The sequence below is a fragment of the Carex rostrata genome, chromosome 3, assembly GCF_964058835.1.
Source record: "Carex rostrata chromosome 3, lpCarRost1.2, whole genome shotgun sequence".
NCBI classification, from domain to species: Eukaryota; Viridiplantae; Streptophyta; class Magnoliopsida; order Poales; family Cyperaceae; genus Carex; species Carex rostrata.
In genome coordinates this window covers 7,246,293-7,267,745 of record NC_135920.1, presented here as the reverse complement: position 1 = coordinate 7,267,745, position 21,453 = coordinate 7,246,293, and the positions used below count along the sequence as shown (strand labels likewise).

Genomic DNA, 21,453 nt, shown 5'->3' with positions numbered 1-21,453 from the left:
TGCACAATAAGTCAATTAACAATTCAATCGGTATATATATATAAGTACATATATATATATATACATGTACCGTTATTTAATTCTAAGTAATAGAATCCAAAACAGATCCCGTGAACCCCCGCACCTGATTATGAAGAGCGTATCTCGCACTTATGGTTCGAACGTCTCGAAAGATCCCGCAAAATCTTGCTCAACCAAGCCTACACCTATATTAACATATATACTCTCCTTAACATAATCCATATAACTTTGTATCCACCTTCTTGGTGTTAAAAATAGAGAGCGCTATTGGAGAAAGAGTAAACAAGAACACAAAATAAATGAAAAACAGAATTATAGACAGCAGCCCTAAATTCTGACCCTTGGTTACTAAAACTGCAATAACTTTTTATAGGAAACTCCAAACAACTTGAAACTTGAACCACTAGAAACTAGACTCCGAGACGCATCAAATAGACTGTTCATTAGTCCAGAATGATTTAGAATTGCCCATTCAAATTAGCTTCTTAATCAGCCTAAAAATCTGCCCACTGTGCAGTCACAAATTTAATGGTAAATCAAGTTTATTCATCAACACTTGCTATTTTGATTCAATACGTTGGACATCATAGAATATGCAAAGTTCACCTTTTTGGATTCCAATTGAACAACAACATACACCAAAGAGGGAACAAATAAAAGAGACCTATTTAATAGCCTTCCGATTTAAAATTCCTTTTGATTTAATATGAAGACTTTCCTAATCAGTATAGAGACTTTCTCAATCAGTATCATCTATTTTGGAATAAATAATCAAGCCTTTCTTAATAAATATTAAGCCTTTCGGAGACAATATTAACACTTCCTCAAAAATATTATGCCTTTGTTTAATTATCACCATACACAGTAAATATTAAGCCTTTCGGAGACAATATTAGCACTTCATCAAAAATATTATGACTTTGTTTAGTTATCACCATACACAATAAATATTAAGCCTTTCGGAGACAATATTAGCACTTCATCAAAAATATTATGACTTTGTTTAGTTATCACCATACACAATAAATATTAAGCCTTTCGGAGACAATATTAGCACTTCATCAAAAATATTATGACTTTGTTTAGTTATCACCATACACAATAAATATTAAGCATTTCGGAAACAATATTAGCACTTCATCAAAAATATTATGACTTTGTTTAATTATCACCATACACAAAAGAGGGAACAAAGAAAAGAGATCAACACCAAATTGATTTCAGATTTTAAGAGAGTGAGAGAAGAACTTACCAATCAACACCTTTGTTTGTTGGATTAGACTAGGCAAATCAAAATATTTCTCTAATTTTCGGATTTGAACCAAACCCTAGATAGAAAATCAAGATTAAGATAGAATTGAGAAGAGAATCACTAAATTAACAACCTAGAAGCATAATGGAGATAGATTACTCATCATTTATACAAACATTTCAGATTTGAGCAAAACCCTAGCAATGGAGATAAAATTCAGATTTTTGATGAGAGAGGAGAGAAAAGCAGTACCAATGGGGAAGCTAGATGGCCACTAGAGAGAGAGATTCTCAACAATTTCCATTCTTTTCTTCAATTTCTCAAGGTTTCTTGGTGGATTTTTAAGAGAGAAGAGATGATCTCTCCTTCTCTTTCTTTTGGCAGCAAACACACAAGGGAGCAACGAAGGGAGAAAGAGAGGGTTGAATTGTTTACATGCATTTTGAACATTTTTCAAAATAGACCCTCCACTTGTTTGATATTACTAAAAGAAGAATATACATATATATATACAATTTAATTTAACACTTAGGTTTTTAATTCAATTTGCATTTAAAATTTTATGTTATTATTATTATTATTTTTTTTCACGGTGTTACACAAACCCCTATTTGCATCCATGATTTGTTCCCTCTTACCAATTAGTATTTATTATGCGGGAATATGCTAGCATGCTATGCGTGGCATAGAGGGCTTCCGTGCAACGGCTCAATATTCGACTTTTCAAAATCCTAACAGTCGATCCGAACCGTTCGTTTTGTTCTCCATATTAATATGTGTTTGGAGACCAAATTTTACATTTTTTGGAATTTTTTTACTATTTTTTTAGATTTATTGAAAATAGCTGTTTTCAGCAAATATGGACCATAAAAAAACATCGATTTTCAATAAATCTAAAAAAATAGTAAAAAAATTCCAAAAAATATAAAATTTTGTCTTCAAACACATATTAATATGGAAAACAAGATAAATGGTTCGGATCGACCATTAAGATTTTAAAAAATCAAATATTGAGACGTTGCACAGAGACTCTATGCTACACGTAGCATGCTAGTATATTCCTTATTATGCGTACCTATTTTGTATCCAAATATGTGCATTTTACGGGGACCGATTCTAGCCACCAACAGCTACAAATGTCGGCCTCAAGCAAAATAGCACATTTCATTAAAAAGAAAAAGAAAAAAAGGCAAACATGGACTCGACACTCCCACGCAAGCCCTTCTATAAGAAAACCCAAGTTAGATTCGTACAGGAAAAGCCGTTCACATTGAACAGTGGGTCCAAACCTTATTTAGTCTACAGAGTTGTGGTCCTGGTCCATTCAGCATTTGTTAATTAGGCAAAGTCTAGGGTTTTCTGTAATTTTCTTTAGTGGAATTTTCTTCTATTTCTACGTTTTTCGACCGCCGCTCAAAGAGATCTCAGCTCTCGTTATTTCTACCCCAATTCCCAGACCAACGCTACCCCAAAAAAGAACTCTTTTCCTCTCTCGCTCTCCAAAATTCCTTTTCTTCTTCATATGGATATTTCTTTCTCGAAGCAATTAACTGGCATATTGAATTCTTCTAGGATTTCTGATTCCACGCTCTATTTTGCTGGTTCCTGTAGTAGTTTTAGTTTGAAGTTTGTCGTTGATTCGCTTCGCGTTCATCGTCGTAGCTCTTGATTTTTCGAGAATTTTTCTCGTTTTGTGCTGATTCTCGCCATGGGAAAAAGTAAGTGCCCGTTGACTCCGTCTCGATGTGCAAATTCAGCTAGAAATTGCATTATAATATGTAGTTTTACTGGCTTGGAGCTTAATTTTGGGTGTCTATCTAATTGAAGGATTCTGGAATTTCTGGAAAAAAAATTATCAGAATAATTTAAGCTCTATATCCTAATAATGGTCATGATATGTTTGCTTTCCTGAAACTTGTATGCCATGATATTTTGATAATTCCATAAATCCAGAAAAGTATACTTGGGAAGAAAATGCAGTTCTATTTTGGTTTTGTTTTCTAATAAATCGTCACAAGTAGAATATACATGGACCATGCTACAAAACTACATGAATAACTGTGTTATTGATTTGTAGAGTATAAAATTGAAGCTCTTGGTATGAATTAGCTGTGTTATTGATTTGTAAAGTATAGGATTTCTTTTCTTAGTTTTCATTTCCAGATGATCTACTCCTGAAATTGGATTCTTTAACATAACATTGGGGCCAAACTTTGGGGCATAATGATCCGACTCGTGACGAAGTTCTTTTACTTCATATAAATTAGTGCCTCATTTTTGCTTATGGGCTTGTTGCCCAAATATATATTGCTGCCTGATTTTCATTTCTTTTAATCTCAAGAGTTTAGTTAATAATGAGTTAATGGTAATACGTGTTTTAAAGTAAATATGTGTAGAAGTAAATGAAGCATCTCTGGTGGAATATTTAGTTAGAATATTCCTACTAATTATTCCATTTGAGTTTTAACTTTTTTACACAAGTACAACTTATCATTGGTTTAAAAGCCAATGTACCAAAAACTTGAAACTCCCAACTTATTAGGACTTGTTTTTGGGTTTTTTGACAGGCAGTAAAAAGAAAAAAGGAAGTCGGGCTGGTGACCAGCTTGATAGTAGTGATACAGAGAGCATGAGTTCTTCATCCACTGTCGTCTCTGATGTCGCACCTGCTTACGCGACCGAACAGGTGACATCTAATGATTTTGTTCTTGACGAACTCATTGACACCCTTTATGAAAAGAGGTACCTTCTGTAGCATTGTTCTCTGGCTAGTTGCCTTTTTTTTTTTGTAACTTACCTTATAGTGTGCTCATTTTTTATTCATTTTCTATGAAGGGGCTCGACAAGAGAGAATGCGTTAGGGAGACTTGTTGATGCCTTTGAAAGTTTTGTCCTTCTCCCATTTATTGAAAACAAGTAACCCTCTTCCTTTGTTTAGTGTACCTCAAAAGTGTATTTCTATATGTTATGTTGAATAACTTCTTGCTTTATATTCTTGTCACAGATGTACAACCCTTTCTCACTTATTCATAAATTCAATCAAAAAGGGATCAGCTAAAGAGGCCATCCTGGCGTCTCGTGCTATTGGTATGTGTACAACTACAGTTTTTTTTTTGTTTTTTGTTTTAGATGTTTTCTTCCTTTTAAGTTCCTTTTACTAAATGTTCTTCTTTCTTTATTTGAAGCATTGCTGACCCTTACTGTTGGTGCCGGGGCAAACTCACATGAAATCATGGAAGAGGCACTTCCAGAACTTTGTAGAATTTTGTCTGGGTCTGACCAATCTAAAATGCCAGCGGTATGTTTGCTTAGGCTTTTATTTTTTCATGTTTTCTTGGATTGTACGTAGGGTTGTAAATGGAGCGAATTCAGAGCGGATAATGCTAATACCAGATTCATATACGCCTTTCAATGAGCGGATACGAATATGGATACGGATAGTAAACAGATGTTAAAATTTAAAACCAAATCCGCCTTAAATGGATACATATACATAGAGAATAATCCACGAATATGGATTCAAATACGGATACAAAACAAATACTGATTGGTTAATCCCACATGGGATGGGAAAAGAGAGAGAGTTTATATATAACTGGATAATGGGTTGAGAGCGGAGAGAAAGAGAGCTCAGATAATGGGTTTGGGTTTCAGATATAACCAGATATACGATCCGTTTACCCATCAAGATATCTGTTTCCGAATTTGGATCTTTTCCTAGTATTCAATAAATATCCGAATTTGGATCCGCAAAATATCGGCTCTGTTTATCTGAATATGGATCTGGAGCAAATTCGGAGTGGATATTTCCAGAGCAGTCCTAATTGCACGGCATGTTATGGTAGCACCTGATCTTTCTGTCTATAGGTGTTTTTTAAAGTAAAGTTTCTTATTTTTTAATTTTGTAGGTACTTGACTGCTTAGCTCTTGTCACTTTTGTGGGTGCAAATGATTTGGATGAGACTGAAGTGGCATTGAAAGCCATGTGGGAAGTGATCCATCCTAAATCGGGATCTAATGTGTGTGAATTTTAATTGCTAAAACATCATTGCATTTCTTTATGTTTGTTTTCCTCTAAAGAGGTTCTGATCATTCTATGTTTCTTTCATTTTCAGGTTGGAACTGTGAAAAAATACAGACCTCCTGTGGTGGCTGCGGCTATAACCGCATGGTCATTTCTTCTCACAACAATTAGCAATTGGAGAAGAAATCCTGAGAATTGGAAGGAGTAAGTAGAAAAATTTGCACATCATCCTTCTGCTTATATATATATATATTTTATTTAATTGTTTTTGACTTCCAATTTTTGTATCAGGCATATATCGCACCTTTCTACTCTTTTGGAGTCGGACGACCGGGCGGTGCGCATGGCAGCTGGTGAAGCTATAGCTCTATTCTTTGAGCTAAAATTACTTGATGTGCAATTGGCCGAAGACTCCCCTGTTCAAAAAGATCCCAAGTATCAACTCTTTATATACATGCAAGGTATGAAGGCTAAGGTTACTGCTCAGATTGACGCTCTTTCCAGTGAGGCTGGGGGTAAAGGGGCTGATAAGAAGAACCTCAATGACCAACGGGAACTCTTTCAGAAAATTTGGGACTATGTTAAGGTATTTTATTTAATCTAGTCCCTGATACTGTACTTTCGAATCATTTGTTCAATATTCATATGAAATTTATGTGTGTGATAGGATAACTGGAACCCAGAAGAGACTGTCAAGGTTTCAAGTAAACTGGGTATGCTGAGAGTGTCATCATGGACTGAATTAGTCCAGGTTTGATTTTACTTCTGATAGTAATCTTCTTCAAATGGTTAAAGTCAATTTTGTAGGGATTAATTTGCTTTTGCGTGTGTTAAATTTACAGCTTAACTTCTTGAGGCGCTTTCTGGGGAGAGGCTTCCTTAAGCATGCTCAGGTAGACTGCATTCGCTCTTTCCTTCTGACTGATAAATAATTTAGAAAATTGTATCATCTATTTATTTTGTTTATATTGAGCTTTCTCTGGTCAAGGTTTTAGATATAGTAGCGATATAGAGGGGGACAGAGGCTCATCTGCTGTTTGAATACTAGAAATTTATTTGTCCACTTCATATTAGATAACTATTGGCCCTGTAAATTTTTAATATTCCATTCCATCTTAACAACAAACGAAAGAACAGAACAGCAAACCCTCAAGGGCTCCTTTTTTTTATTTCCTATATTGTTCTTATCATGACAAAATTACAATAGGGAATGTTAAAACATGAAAAAGTTTGGTTTATATGACCGACGGCGATATTATGGTTTATCAATTTTTTTATCGCTACTAAACAGGTAAATTTTTATCGCTACTAAACAGGTAAATTCTAACTCCCCTCACTGGCTAGGGGCTTTAAAATGCTATGTTAAATTCGTTTCTGACTGAGGTATTTTTTTATGCACAGGGCAACTCTCTTCTACATGAGATTTTCAACTTTGGGGTAGATAAAACAGAAGGCCTTTCTAACATTGCCAAGGTCTTCTTTTTCTTCTTGTTTTACAGTTTGGGTGAAGATGCTTTTCAAATAATTATGTCTCGAATTGTCTAATATTTTTGTTGGCAAAATTATACAATATTGCAGAAGATTTATAGGTCGGAAGAGGAGAAGGAACGAGCTCTGAGATTGAACAAAGACCGAAAAATGGCTCAGGTAGGTCTTCATTGTGACACTAACATTTTGTCCCCTATTTTTTAAAATTATTTTGTATATTGTGGGTTTAAATGGAAATTTAAATAATTTATTTGTTTGGGCTATTGTGCTTGATACACAGGAAAGGAAGCAGAGCATCTTAAATGAACAAATGTGAGCAGCAAGCATTCACTGTACATGTAGTTTTATGATCTCTTTGATACATAAAGAATTCATTCTGCATTTCCCTGTATTTTCTTATAGTTTGTACACTTATTTACTATTCCTTGGAGCTACTGGAATTCTTTAATAACAAATTTTATCAACATTCTGTTAGTGTGTTCTGTGTCTTTATTTGCGTACTGTTAATTGTGTATTGCATGATATGTCATGTTTCATGTTTATTGGGTGAAAGAGGTGGATCAAAGCAGCCATACTCGTGAATTCATATCACCCGGAGCTGGGTTAACTCAAATTTTGAGTTTAGATCTGAGCCATCTGATATGCTTTAGAACAAATATTGAAGGGGGCCTGGTGCGTTCCATTCGAATTCTAATCGGACAGTCCCAAATGACTGAACTCAAACTTGAGTTTACGATTCTCATTACTTGAGATTCAGATGGTGACTCAGCCATTGAAAGTAAAAATTAAAAGTCGGTGTTAACTTATTATAAAATGTTTCAAGTAAACTTAAAATACAATAAGTATTAATTTTTACAAAGTAATGATATTTAGTAGTGAAGCAGGCGGTGTGAAATAAAAATTAATAAAAGGAATTGATGTTTTAATTTTAATCTACTTACAGAGATGTTTTAATTTTATTTATTAATTTGGTTGTAAAATGTGTTGAAGTATTTTTAAAATGAGAATTTATAAAGATTAAAGTTTTTAAACAAAATATCATTGAGCATTTGTTTATTAATTTGGTTGTAAAATGTGTTGTTGAAGTACTTCAATTAAATTACTTCACTAGTCAAATATTATAAAGATTGAAGTTTTTAAACAAAAGTCCAAGTTTTGCATCTTTTTGAATCATTATAATTTCTTTTTTGATAGTAAAAAGGAGAATTTGTTTTGGTGTCTCGTCATGTTCTGCTCCGGTAAAGTTTTTGTTGAGATTTATGTATGTTTTCGGTATTTCGGGTTTTGTAGGGTCTTTTTGATAAAAATGATTATAGAATAGTTCAGGGACTTGAATGAAAGATGTAATGCCTATATAGGCTTGTATGAGAACAAAGAAAGAAATACAATTCATTTTTCTTAGAAATCTATAGCTTTAAAATGAGAATGCCTATATAGGCTTGTATGAGAATGCTATATAATCTATAGCTTACAAAATCTAACCCTAACCCTAGCCGCTCTGCTACAGTAACCGGGTTCGCTACAGTAACCACACCGCTCGATTTTCTCTTCTTCTAAAGTCGGCCGACCACCAAAAGTAGTCTCTTTGTGTTGATTTGGCCGGTGTGGGGGGCCTCTACCCCACGATACCCGAGAAGCGGGTTTGGATCGAGGTTTGATCGGGTTTTGAACTCGAATCTTGATGAGATAGATCAAGATCGAGTCAAGAAGAAGAAGAAAAAAGAGGGAGATGATGTGGATCTCGTCTTGAGGGATCAAGATCGGATCAAGAAAGAGAAGAAGAAAGGGGGAGATGATGTGGATCTCGATCTTAACAGTGTAAGATTGGGTTTAAGAGAGTAATAGGAGGGATTCAGACTTGGATTGATACGTGAAGCGTAGATCTGAGTGGGATCAATGTCAGAGGAGGAGACTGGGAATGCATTTGCGAAGGCTTGCGCGAAGCTGACCTCTGATGAGATGGCTGTCATGGTGCGACGAGCGTTGGCCGTGTACCAAGTTTCTATTGAGAGCAAGCCGAAGGTGAAAAAGGTTGAGCTGCCACCTATCGACATGAGACTCGAAGGGCCAGCTACGTACTTGACTGAGGAAGAGACCCGGATTAGGCTACAGGCTGGGGCAGCAGGACTTCCAGGGGTGAAGTCAGCACTAGCGGTCTCCAACTCAGGTCACATAGGTAACACAGGGTTCAGAGATGAGCCTCGACGGTGTTACAAATGCGGTGAGGTAGGTCACCTGAAGCAGGCTTGCCCTAAGCCACCAAAGGAGAGAGATACAGGTGGGAGGGGGTAGTCTGGGAGTCGTGGCCGCGGCCGGAGGTTGGAGAGGTGGAAGAGGAGGCAACCGGACACATCTGATGGTTGCAGAGGAGGAAGAAAAAGCTGGTGGGGACCTTACAGAGGAGGATCAGGCACTCGTGGAGGCCTATTCTCAGGGACTCAGGAACAGGCAGAAGCTGATGGGTGATGTGAAGAGCGTGAGAGATGATGCATCAACCTCTACTTCATCCAGGGGTAACTTTGCTTCTCTTGCCCACACAGCTACAGGTACTCATGATACCCTTGCTCTAGCCTCTATACCCACCACGAGATCACCAGATTGGATAGTCGACTCTGGTGCGTCTCGCCATGTGACTGGTACTGTTGGAGAGTTTTCTTCCTATACTCGCCTAGCAATCCCAGAGAGCGTTCAGATCGCAGATGGTACAGCTCAGCCTGTAGTTGGTAAGGGTACCGTAAAATGTACCGATTCAGTGACTCTGACCAATGTGTTGCATGCTCCTTCCTTTCCGGTAAACCTGGTGTCTATTAGTGCTATTATCCGTGAGCAGAAATGCATCGTGACCTTTGATATTCCGAAGATTGTCTTCCAGGAGAAGGGGACGGGTCGGATACTTGGGACTGGTACATGGCGTGATGGGTTGTGGTACATGGATAGAAAAGGGATGGACATAGCGCTGGCATCTGTGGTCGATAGACTGGGGGCAGGAGGATCTGGGGTGAGTGTGGAGGATGAGTTGCTTCTGATTCATCGACGGATGTGGCACTCTTCCTTCAGCCTACTGGAACGTTTGTATCCATCAGAGTATGAGAAAGCTGACAAACAGAAACTTGTGTGTGATGGATGTGAGTTTGGGAAGCATACAAGGAGTTCATATGTAAGCTCAGGAAGTAGGAGTTCTCATGCCTTTAATCTGGTTCATTCAGACGTATGGGGGCCTTGTCCTACGACTACTGTGAATGGGTTCAGATATTTTGTCTCCTTCATCGATTGTTTTTCTCGTGTGACTTGGATTTATCTGATGAAGAACAAGAGTGATGTGTTTGCTTGTTTCAAGGACTTTCACAAAGTGATTCAGACTCAATACGGTGCAGTTGTGAAGGTATTGAGGTCTGACAATGGCACAGAGTACACCAACAGGGCGTTTGGGGAGTACTTGTCATCCCAGGGAATACAACATCAAACCACGTGTCCATACACACCAGAGCAGAATGGGGTAGCAGAACGGAAGAACAGGCATCTCCTTGAGGTAACTCGGAGTATGATGATTTCGATGAATGTTCCGAAATATTTGTGGGGACAAGCAGTCCTGACAGCCGCACAATTGATCAACAGAATGCCATCTAGAGTGTTGGACTGGCAGACTCCATGTGTGATGTTGAAAGGAGATAATGAGGGTATTCTTCGTCCAAAGGTATTTGGCTGTGTGTTCTTTGTGAAAGACAACAGACCAAATGTTGGAAAATTGGATCCGAGGGCTGTGAGGTGTATCTTTGTGGGGGTACTCAGCTACTCAAAAGGGTTATGTGTGCTGGAGTCCGGTAGAGAGGAGATTGTTTGTGAGTATGGATGTTACATTTCGCGAGCTCGAACCTTACTACTCTTCAGAGACTACATCACCCTTTGGAGACTCGCTCGATACAGAAGGTATGAGGCGAGATGGGGAGAGTAATAGTGATGGTGAGAGGAGGATGGTGAGTGTGGGTGGGTGGTATTTCTTGCCCACTGGTGGATTCGGCTAGAGTTGAGCCGGAAAATGAGGATCCGGCTAGGGTTGAGCCGGAAAAGGAGGATTCGGCCAGGGTTGAGCCGCAAAGGGAGGATTCGGCGGGTGAGCCGGAAGTTGAGAGAAATGGGCCTGAAGTGTTGGGTTTTTGACTATTCAAACCCATTGATTTAGCTTAAGGTGCGAAAAGAGTAAAACAAAAAATTTTACATCTACCTTAAGCTACGGATTAAATGAATCAGGAAGATCCATTTAATCCTATTTACAGATCTACTCCATAATTGATTTTCTAAAGCTTTAAATCTATTTATCAATTAAATAGATTAATATAACATGTTTATACCTTGTTTCCAAATCACAGTTGGAATGCAGACCGAGCGAGAAGAGCTACACCAGGGAAGGAATCGACTCGGAGTATCACACGTGTGATACCTCTATCGGTTATCCACCAGGACTAACCGGAGAGCAGTTTATTTCTTATGCCAGAAATACCGTAAACCGCGAAATTCTGCAGAAACACTTCACCGAAAAGGGACAGATTAAATATATATTTAAGACTCCAAGTTATTCCGTTTCACTTAAAAGCAAAACAAGAAATACCGCAGAGTTTGCAAAAATATATTTTTTCGAATCTCGTAATAAACGAAACCGGGGAAGAGAGAAAAATCGATTAACGAAGTAATCAGATTAACACGTGAATTAGTAATTTTTCTCTCTACCCTCACCCCTCTATTTATAGTGTTTTGAGGAGGTTCGCAAAAGACCGAAATACCCCTCAAAACAAATCTATTTACCAAAATACCTTGACACCTCATGCTTTAATATGTGAAATGACCAAAATATCCCTTCCACACTCTTCTCCATGCTTCTACACCCTAAGGTGTCATGCAAGGTGGCATAGGTGTGAAATGACCATTTTGCCCTTGGCCCATTAAGGCATGAATAGTAAAAGGCTTTGATTTTGGGCTTTGACTTTGGGCTTTTAATTTTAATTAAGGTTTTGATTATTTTTGGGCTTTTAAACCCATAATTCAAATCCATAATTAACAAATTAAAATTCAAATCAAATATATATAATTGTCATATACAATTATATTTCTTTTCGGTTGTTGTTCGGTAACTTTTATACAACGTAACGTGTACGTTTATAAATGAACCGTTGTTTCTGCTTGTCATTTTAAATGACATTTATAATTTAATTATATCACGTATAATTAATTATAACCATCTTAATATTAATTATAATCAATTTATAATTAATTAGTAAGATTCTCCGAGTAGCTCCTATATGGTGTGACCCAATAGGATCTGTGTTATGTTGGTAAACAGAGTTAAAACTGTTTTAACTTCTATAATCATGAGTGGTATCTGGCAACACATCATGACCATCCAATTACACAGATGATGCTGTACTGTACAATATCACGATCCAGTAAACTATTTACTTGTGTCTGTTCTTCTGTCTCATAGCTATCAGATCAGTTTCAAGGTAGATGTGTGTCATCCTTGCTAACTGAATTTTTTCTTGATCTTGAGTAGATTATCAAATATAATTACTCTTGTAATTATACCGCATGCAGATAATCTAACTCTACCAAGGGGCCCAGTGATGCTATAGCTCATATAGAGATACAAGGGACAAATAGTATTCTTGGCAGACTATCACTTCCTCAGCTAAGCTATACATATGGAAATGCTACCGTTATGACTGCTTTTTACGGACAGCGGTAGATAGCAATCACACATACATATTTCTCAGTGGGAACGATAAATACCTCATACTTTAGAACGTGACACTGAATGAAAACATAAATGACACGAACACAATTCTATTTAATGTCTCATTCGGGGTCTGTCAAATACCATGTTCCTAGAACATGTATCTATGTGATTAAAATGACATCTCGTGTCAAGTGGTTTGTAAAACTTAACCATCTTTTAATCCACATACTAACTTTATAGCGGTAATTAGTGTTCCTGCTAATTACCTTGGTCAGTGACCTTTTAAGAGTATATATCATCTATATTATGGAGTTTCACAATTTCAGTCATGAACTCGAAATGATCCATAAATGCAATAATACTCAAGGCAACAAAATGATATAAACATTCAATTCATGAACAAAGCTTTATGATAATTTATCGTATTATTGACTTCTAGATTATTACACTAACATGAAGGTGGTAGGACTCAAGCTCAGGGGGAGTCGAGATACCGTGAGGTGTATGTGAGAAGAAATAAGCAGAGTGAGGGAGCCGTGCCTACAGTGTCACCTGTGCCAAGTCCGTTGTCCGTGCCTAATCCGACTCCTGAGACACTTACACTATCCACCTCAGACTCAGAATACACAGGTGCTATGATTCCTCTCTCTACTCCTACTCCCCTATCAGTAAGAAGGACTTCTCGCGAGAATGCGGGCATTCCTCCTGACCGATATGGTTTTCCACATGAGATTGCCAAGTTTGTCTCTTACTCACACATATCACCGGTACATAGAGCATTCATTGCATCATTAGACACTGTCTCTATTCCTAAGTGTTGGCAGGTTGCTAAAGGAGATCCGAAATGGAAAGCAGCCACGCAAGAAGAGGTCGAGACCCTCGAGAAGAACAGAACCTGGGAGCTTGTGTCACTAGCACCAGGCAAGAAGGTTGTTGGATGCAAGTGGGTCTTTACAGTGAAACAGAATCCAGAGGGTCTGGTTGAGCGTTACAAGGCTAGGTTGGTAGCGAAGGGGTACAGTCAGACATATGGCATCGACTATGATGAGACCTTTGCACCCGTGGCGAAGATGAGCACAGTGAGGACACTAGTTTCCATGGCAGTGAATGGAGGATGGAAGTTACACCAACTCGACGTGAAGAATGCGTTTCTTCATGGTGACATGTTAGAGGAGGTGTATATGGAGATTCCATCCGGGTTTGGCATGAATCAGACAGTAGGTAAGGTGTGCAGGCTCAAGAAGTCACTTTATGGGTTGAAGCAATCTCCTCGGGCCTGGTTTGATAGGTTCAGGAAGGCTATGGTAGGCATGGGCTATCAGCAAATCAATGCTGATCACATGGTGTTTACTAGACAACACGGTGGTCACATTACTATGCTGGCTGTGTATGTCGATGATATGATCATTACCGGGGATGATGAGGGAGAGATTGCACAGTTGAAGGCAAAATTGGGGAAGGAATTCGAGGTGAAGGATCTGGGACAGCTTAGGTACTTTCTTGGGATTGAGGTGGCTCGTGGAGCAGAGGGGATTGTTCTATCTCAAAGGAAGTATGTCCTAGATTTGCTCACAGAGACAGGCATGTTGAGGTGCAGGCCTGCAGTTTCTCCAATTGATGTGAAGGCCAAAATAAGTGCAGAGGCAGGAGAACAGGTTGATCGTGAGAGGTACCAGAGACTGGTAGGCAGATTGACATATACACGTCCCGATATCTCATTTGCAGTGAGCGTGGTGAGCCGCTACATGCATGACCCTAGGAAGGGCCATATGGACGTAGTGTATCACATTCTGAGGTACCTAAATAGTGCACCAGGGAAGGGCTTGATTTTCAGGCAGAATAGGCACATGAACATTGAGGGCTATTGTGACTCTGACTGGGCCAGTTTCCAAGATGACAGGAGGTCCACAGCTGGCTATTGCATGTTTGTAGGGGGCAACTTGGTCTCTTGAAAGAGCAAGAAGCAGCCAGTTGTTGCGAGATCGACAGCAGAAGCCGAGTACAGGGCTATGGCATTGGGAGTTGCTGAGATGGTATGGCTGAAGAGGTTGTTGGAAGAGCTCAAAGTAAATCACGGAGCTCAAATGAAATTGTGGTGCGATAGCAAGCCAGCAATTAGCATTGTCAACAATCCTGTGCAGCATGACAGAACGAAGCATGTGGAGATCGATAGGTTCTTCATAAAGGAAAAGCTAGAAAGTGGACTATTGGAGATCAAGTAGCTGATTGCCTCACCAAAGGACTTAGATCAATAGATCTAGATAGGTTTTGTGATAAGATGGGCTTGATGGATATCTTTTGCCCATCTTGAGGGGGAGTGTTGAGATTTATGTATGTTTTCGGTAATTCGGGTTTTGTAGGGTCCTTTTGATAAAAAGAATTATAGAATAGTTTAGGGACTTGAATGAAAGATGTAAGGTCTATATAGGCTTGTATGAGAACAAAGAAACAAATACAATTCATTTTTCTTAGAAATCTATAGCTTTAAAATGAGAATGCTATATAATTGCGGTATAGTCGTACAGGTGATGTATAGTTCTGGACTAAACAGTGAAATAAGAATTTTAGGTTCCAATTATTCTGTTAAATATTCTGTTAAATATGGTGTAATTGAGCTAAATTAAAATGGAATAAGCCGACATTTTAGTTACTTTTAGTCAGATCTAAATTAACACATCTTTCAAAATAGTTTAATTTTATTTGACTATAGACCTAACTTTTCATTTTGTTTAATTATTTTCAATCACTAAAAAATATAAAAATAAGGAACTAATTTTGTTTTCATTTATAAATAAAGAAATTTATAACTTTATTAATTACCGAATCAACAAACAAAAAAAAACATGACTTTCTAAATAAATAAATATACAATCTAAAAAATAATAAAATAAAATATTATATGCAAATGTACTACAAATAAATAAAGTTTTTGTTCAACAAACCCAATATATAATTGACAAAACAAATTGATATACATAAGTTAGAATTAAACAAGGTTTGCTAGATGTAATATGCATCTCTAAGATGAATTAATTTGTATATAACTCATTTTTTTGTACAATTTATTTCAATCAAAATGAAAAAAACAATACGAAGAATTTTTTTATTTTTATTATTATTATTATAAATTTTGTAAGACCAAATAATATTGCGCATAGATTAAGACTTTATCGGACCAAAACCTGATTATCACTTGTACTTTTCGATTATCCTTTTGATGCTTGTACCTAGTGGGAAATGCACCGTACGGCCCTGTTCGGCAGTAATCCTGAAAGTACTGTTCACATGGGAGACTGAATTTTTTTTTCCCATGTAAACAGTAAAATCTAGTTCAAAATTTTCATTTCCTATACCCATTCCTATTCCCTACTGTGCTGCCGAACAGGCCCTACTAGTGTCAAATGAGGCCTTGTAATTTATAGAGTAACACTGTTACTAGTACAGATCAGTACCAGTGAGCTTGAAGTACTGGTACGAATATTAATAGTTGCAATTTGTAAAGTTTTTAAAAAAGGGGCTTAGTAGTTACAATTTCATTATAAAGACATATTAAATCATGCCTTACGTCATCAAATTTCTACCAAATAATAAATAGAGTAAAGATATAACTTTAGATATAAATTAAACATGAATAATTTGAACCGATTTAAATTGAAATAACCAACTTAAACTTCATTAGCTTTAGTCCACAACTAAACAGGACCATAGAGTTTATAATGCAAACTGTTTTCAGAACTCGAAAGAAAAATGTTACCTATTTATGATTTGCCAGAGTTGCTAGGCTTTGTTACTCCCCAACGGAATAATAGCAGCTAAATTATGAAGAACAAACAGATTTAGACTACTATTAACTGTTGATCTTCAAAGAATCCCTAGAACATTTTCTATATTTATGGAAAAAAATCCTGTATGTGGGAAAAAAAAAACAGAATTCAGATCACAACTGATTTGAATATCTTTAGAGCGTTTATCTAGATGATTGATCCCTTCACAACGCAATCCTAAACGTAGGGGTGAAAACGGAGCGGATAACGCTGATACCATATCCGCATCCATCGGATAATGAGCAGATACGAATACGGATACGGATAGTAAACGGATATCAAAATTCAAAACCAAATCCGTCTTAAACGGATACGGAACGGATAGTCCACGGATACGGATTCGAATATGGATATAAAACGAATAATGGTCGGATAATTAAGATATATTAACTTCTAAAATACAAATATTAATTAAAACAATAAATATAAATATTAATTATAATATTGAAGAGATAAGAGATGATCTGTTGATATATTATATATATAAAATAAAAGAATGGTAACAAAAGTTAAAGTGGTGTAGTGGTTTGATGCTAATCCTTGATACTCGAGGACGAGAGTTCGAATCCCAGCTCAAGCAATTTGTTTTAGCGCTGAAGGTTCTCCTAGTGGGTCCGCCTTGGGTTCGCCTAGCGGGTCCAGGTTCACCTCAGCAAATGGGGTTCTTAGCGGGTACTATCCGTATCCGAATCCGGATATTATGTGGATATTTGATAATTATCCGGATCCGTATCCGGAAGTATCCGGATTCGGATTATAAGCAGATTCGGATAAGTATCCGGATTCGGATTATAAGCAGATTCGGAGCGGATATCCGTCGGATAATCCGGCTCCGTTTACACCCCTACCTAAACGGCATTGAATATTGTGCTTTTTACCCAAAATAGAATTACTCCTAACTAATACATTTTATGGAAATATTCAATTTTACCCTGTGAAATCTGAAAATATCCCAAAACATGCAACATGAGAAAAACATGTAACATTCTCGTGGAAGTTGGAAAGATATATGCATATTTCTTATTTTGCAAGCCGCAAAAAGAGAAAATTTGATGTTTTGAAGGAGTACACTGGAAAGTGTTTCTTTTTTGTTCCAAATGAAGAAAGTTAAAACAAAATCCAGCTCAATCCATTATTGACCATTGGTTATACTGCTCAAGTTAGTTGGAGCCTTGGAGGCAATCTAAAGCAAATAAAAATAACTCCACCTTCCAAGAAAGAATCAGATGATAAATTTTTAACAATTTATTGTCTGCATCTCGTGAGAATTCGATCGAATTCCAAAATTTGAGAATTCGGTCGAGTTCCATCCCTTCCCAAATTCTTATTGCAAGCATTTGGTTTGGCTGTAGAGGTTCTTTTGAGGCACCTTGTTCTTCCTGAGAGGTGATTTTTAAACATATTTTCTTTGTAGGAAAACAATTTGCATTAAATTGGTGCCGGTTCCCGTTTAAAATAAACTCATCGAAAGGCGTGATACTTTAATAGATCGGTATTACTGTTTTTTGTTATAATAAACTTCTAATATGATATTTTCAAAGATAATAAATGTCTAAGCTCATTGTCAATATGTATATTGCATCTTGTTAGGATCAGAGTAAACCGATATATGAATAGAGGACAGTATAAAAGATGGAGACATGCATTCAAAGTTGTGGTCCCGCGAAGCCGCCACCTCTTCTCATTCTAAATCATAGAAATAATTATTCAAGCAAGCGACTTACAGGTTGCAGTTGCAATGGGGAGGTAGAATCAACAAGAGATTTGTGGGATAGGATCTTCACCCAGGGTTATTGTGCCGATGTCATGGTACACACCAACGACGGCACCATCCCAGCTCATGCTGCTATTCTGGTAAGCAACAGTATATACTTTCTCTTGCTAGTGATTATATATAATTAAATTATTGATTTTTCTGGGTCTTAATCTTGAATAAAAAAAAAATCAAAATTTTAATCTTCGACATGATTACGTTACTCTACATAGAATGACATGAAGTATCTAGATTTGTCGTATGGAATCTAAATTTTGAATTATAAAATAAAATAATAAGAGACATTTTTTGGCATAAAAAGGTGGGAATTTGATCCCTTCTCATAACTTCTATATATAAATTGTGTATTTGTTAGGTCTCATGTTCAGCAGTTCATCAAAATCATTAATATCTAAATTTTGTATACGGGCATATGCACAAAAACTAGACAATTTTGCAGAGCTCTCTCTGTGTGCCTTAAAAATATAAAATTTCACTTTATTTTATTGTTTTGAAAATATGAATCACTAAATGTTTGTTGGAATTTGGTAGGGGATGGCTTCTCCAGTAATGGAAGGCATGCTGAGGTGCTCGAAAAGACGTCAGCGTCGTAGAAAGACAATCAGCATAAGAGGTGTCCCCCATGACGCTGTTCGTGTGTTCCTTCGCTTCCTTTACTCGTCATGGTATTATATTTCATTTTCAATTTTCATTATGCACAACAACTGTGAGATGAAATTAATTATGCTTATTAAATTTACTTATTTGTTTATTATATTGTTGATTATATATTTGTTCAGCTATGAGCAAGAGGAAATGAACCATTTCATATTACATCTAGTTGTGCTATCCCATGTGTTCATGGTTCCATCTTTGAAGAAATTGTGTGTGCAAGCTTTAGAGAAAGGGCTCCTAAGTGTAGATAATGTGGTTGATGTATTACAACTTTCGAGGCTCTGTGATGCACCTCGACTCAATGTTCTCTGCCAAGGCATGATTTTGAAGGATTTTGAGGTTGTTTCAGCAACGGAAGGTTGGAAAGTCTTGAAGCAAAGTAACCCTATGATTGAGAGAGAGATTATAGATTTGGTTGAGGTGAGATTATGTATATTTTATCACTATTCGAAATGAATTGTTAATTATCTTTTGGAGTACAATATTTCCTAAATAATATGGGGCATTACTAAGATTATCCCTTCAGAACCTACATTGGTACCAGACCACAAGTACTTGGTACGGGCCAGAACTGTACCAGTACTGGTTCAGACAAAATTTGTATTATTCAGATATTGAATTAAAACTTCGATCCATAATCTTCATTAGGAACTTGGTGAAACCTTAAATCAGCAACAAATCACAATTAATGAAAGACTAGTGTATATCACATATCAATATTCAATGCCATATATACCTCCAATTAATTCAATTTTTACTTCAACTGCAGAGGAAGAAGGAGAGGCAAAAAAAGCTAGAGGAGCAGAAGATATACCTCCAGTTAAACCAAGCTATGGATGCACTGGTGCACATATGCCGTGATGGATGCCGCACAATTGGACCCCACGACAAGGTCCCGAGACTTGTCGGGGATCCATGCAACTATCCAGCGTGCAAGGGTCTGGAGGCGCTTGTGAGACATTTTGCGGGTTGCAAGAGACGGGTAGCTGGAGGATGTGCTCGTTGCAAGCGCATGTGGCAACTTCTTGAGCTTCATTCAAGGATTTGTGTAGAGACTGAGAAAGAATGTTGCAAGGTTCCTCTTTGCTGGTAAGTTTTTTTTATCATGAAATTCATTAGTTACTGAAAGGTTAAGTTTTTTTCTGGCAAATATTTGACTTATATACAATTCAGAGAAAATTGCAAAGAGTTCTATGTTATCGATTTTTTTTATTGGTAGCATTTTCCAAAATTCAAAATTCAAAAGTAGCCTGTCTTTTCTAAAATCTCGAATTCTAGCAGACACGCAGGTCTGTGTGTCTCTCAGGGTTGACATGCAGAATAAGTTTGTGTGCCTTCCAGGTGATGTGCAAACTTAGTATGTGTATCTGTGCGTCATTCCATTTTTTTCTGCAGTCAGATTGGATTTAGGAATTTTGGGTATACTTTTATTATTTTAAATTTTCTGGTTAGAATATAGTTAAGCTAGTGTCACTAAGACAGACTCATACTAGGTCTATGCATAACTTGGTTCACTCTTGAGAGACATGCAGACGAGGTCTGTGTGTCTAGAATTCAAGATTTTAGAAAATGCATGCTACCTTTGAATTTTGAATTTTCGGAAATGCTACAAATAATAATTTGGGATATCCTATGTTTAAAAAATATACATCTAATTTTAATATTTAAGAAATTCCCCATCAACAGCTAAAATGTGATTACCAACTAACATAAAAATGAAAGAATCTTATAGTGTTTGATGAAAATTTCCAAATATCAGTACACAAGTAATCATACTTAGATTATATGTGTAACATTTAGCAAAATTAATTACGAATGCTTCACCTCGATCTGGTTGATTATGTAGGCATTTCAAAGAGAAGCTTGAAAAGGGAAACAAAAAAGATGAGCAAAAATGGAAACTACTGGTAAGCAAGGTAGTCGAGGCGAAGAGCTTCTCTCCACTGTCATCATTACCGTTTATGATCTCAGCTAGTACCTAAAGCTTTTTTTGCTTTTGGAATTTCAATTTTCATAAGCAGATTTTCTGAGTAAAATTTACTGGTGCTAATGCAACACACAGATTTTTTCAGTGAATTTGACTTGCATTACTTGAGGTTGCAAATGATATGTTGGTCTAATTACAAGTTTACTTGCCCCTTTTAGAGGACTGGGTATACATATGTAAATGGAAAAATGTTATAGAGGTACCATTATGGCCCCGAGCAAATTTCAGTAGTCAGGTAATTTTAGTAGAAAAATGCATTGTAGTACGTAATTAGTAGAGTACAAATTTTTGCCTTTTAGTTCGGGTAATGATATTGACGGGGCTATTTTGACTTTATACAACGTACAACTAATAAAGACAAAATAAAAAAAAATATGAGATCCATGCGTTACGTGAAGTCAAAATAACTATGTCAATATCTTTATATTTTTTAGTTCTGTGACAGTCTGACAGACCTAGATCAAGTCTGCTAGTTATTTTCTTTAATATACTTTTACTTCAATTGAAAATTCGCAATTAAAAATTTCAACGATTTGAAACCCAAGTTTAAAGTTAAGATTTTAAACTATATAGCTGTGGTAGTCATAGTATTTTGATAAGATTTTAGCAGAGAATTATCGATTTTAATAATTTAAATTGATGCGTGTATTTCCAACTGTATAACTGGTCGACCTTAGATTAAAAAATTGGAAAATGGAGTT

At 36.7% G+C, this 21,453-nt stretch overlaps 2 protein-coding genes across 4 annotated transcripts; both read left to right on the top strand.

Moving 5' to 3' along the window:
- Positions 1 to 2,617: 2,617 nt before the first annotated feature.
- SAT32 (interferon-related developmental regulator family protein / IFRD protein family) lies at positions 2,618 to 7,254 on the top strand. Its single transcript, XM_078299094.1, has 13 exons — positions 2,618 to 2,991; positions 3,841 to 4,015; positions 4,109 to 4,189; positions 4,278 to 4,360; positions 4,459 to 4,571; positions 5,182 to 5,292; positions 5,389 to 5,501; positions 5,589 to 5,883; positions 5,965 to 6,048; positions 6,140 to 6,190; positions 6,699 to 6,770; positions 6,876 to 6,944; positions 7,066 to 7,254. The coding sequence occupies exons 1-13, from the start codon at positions 2,982 to 2,984 to the stop codon at positions 7,099 to 7,101; spliced, it is 1,293 nt and encodes a 430-aa protein (XP_078155220.1). The 5' UTR covers positions 2,618 to 2,981; the 3' UTR covers positions 7,102 to 7,254.
- Positions 7,255 to 17,268: 10,014 nt separating this feature from the next.
- LOC144551918 (BTB/POZ and TAZ domain-containing protein 4-like) lies at positions 17,269 to 20,983 on the top strand. Of its 3 annotated transcripts, none has more exons than XM_078300020.1 (6): positions 17,269 to 17,723; positions 17,936 to 18,191; positions 18,643 to 18,776; positions 18,891 to 19,185; positions 19,535 to 19,854; positions 20,612 to 20,983. In XM_078300020.1, the coding sequence occupies exons 2-6, from the start codon at positions 17,970 to 17,972 to the stop codon at positions 20,745 to 20,747; spliced, it is 1,107 nt and encodes a 368-aa protein (XP_078156146.1). In that variant the 5' UTR covers positions 17,269 to 17,723; positions 17,936 to 17,969; the 3' UTR covers positions 20,748 to 20,983. The 3 variants fall into 3 exon arrangements, with proteins under 3 accessions (XP_078156146.1, XP_078156145.1, XP_078156147.1); XM_078300019.1 differs by having other exon boundaries at positions 17,270 to 17,723; positions 17,928 to 18,191; XM_078300021.1 differs by lacking the exon at positions 17,269 to 17,723 and adding an exon at positions 17,811 to 17,829 and having other exon boundaries at positions 17,928 to 18,191.
- The last annotated feature ends 470 nt before the right edge of the window (positions 20,984 to 21,453 follow it).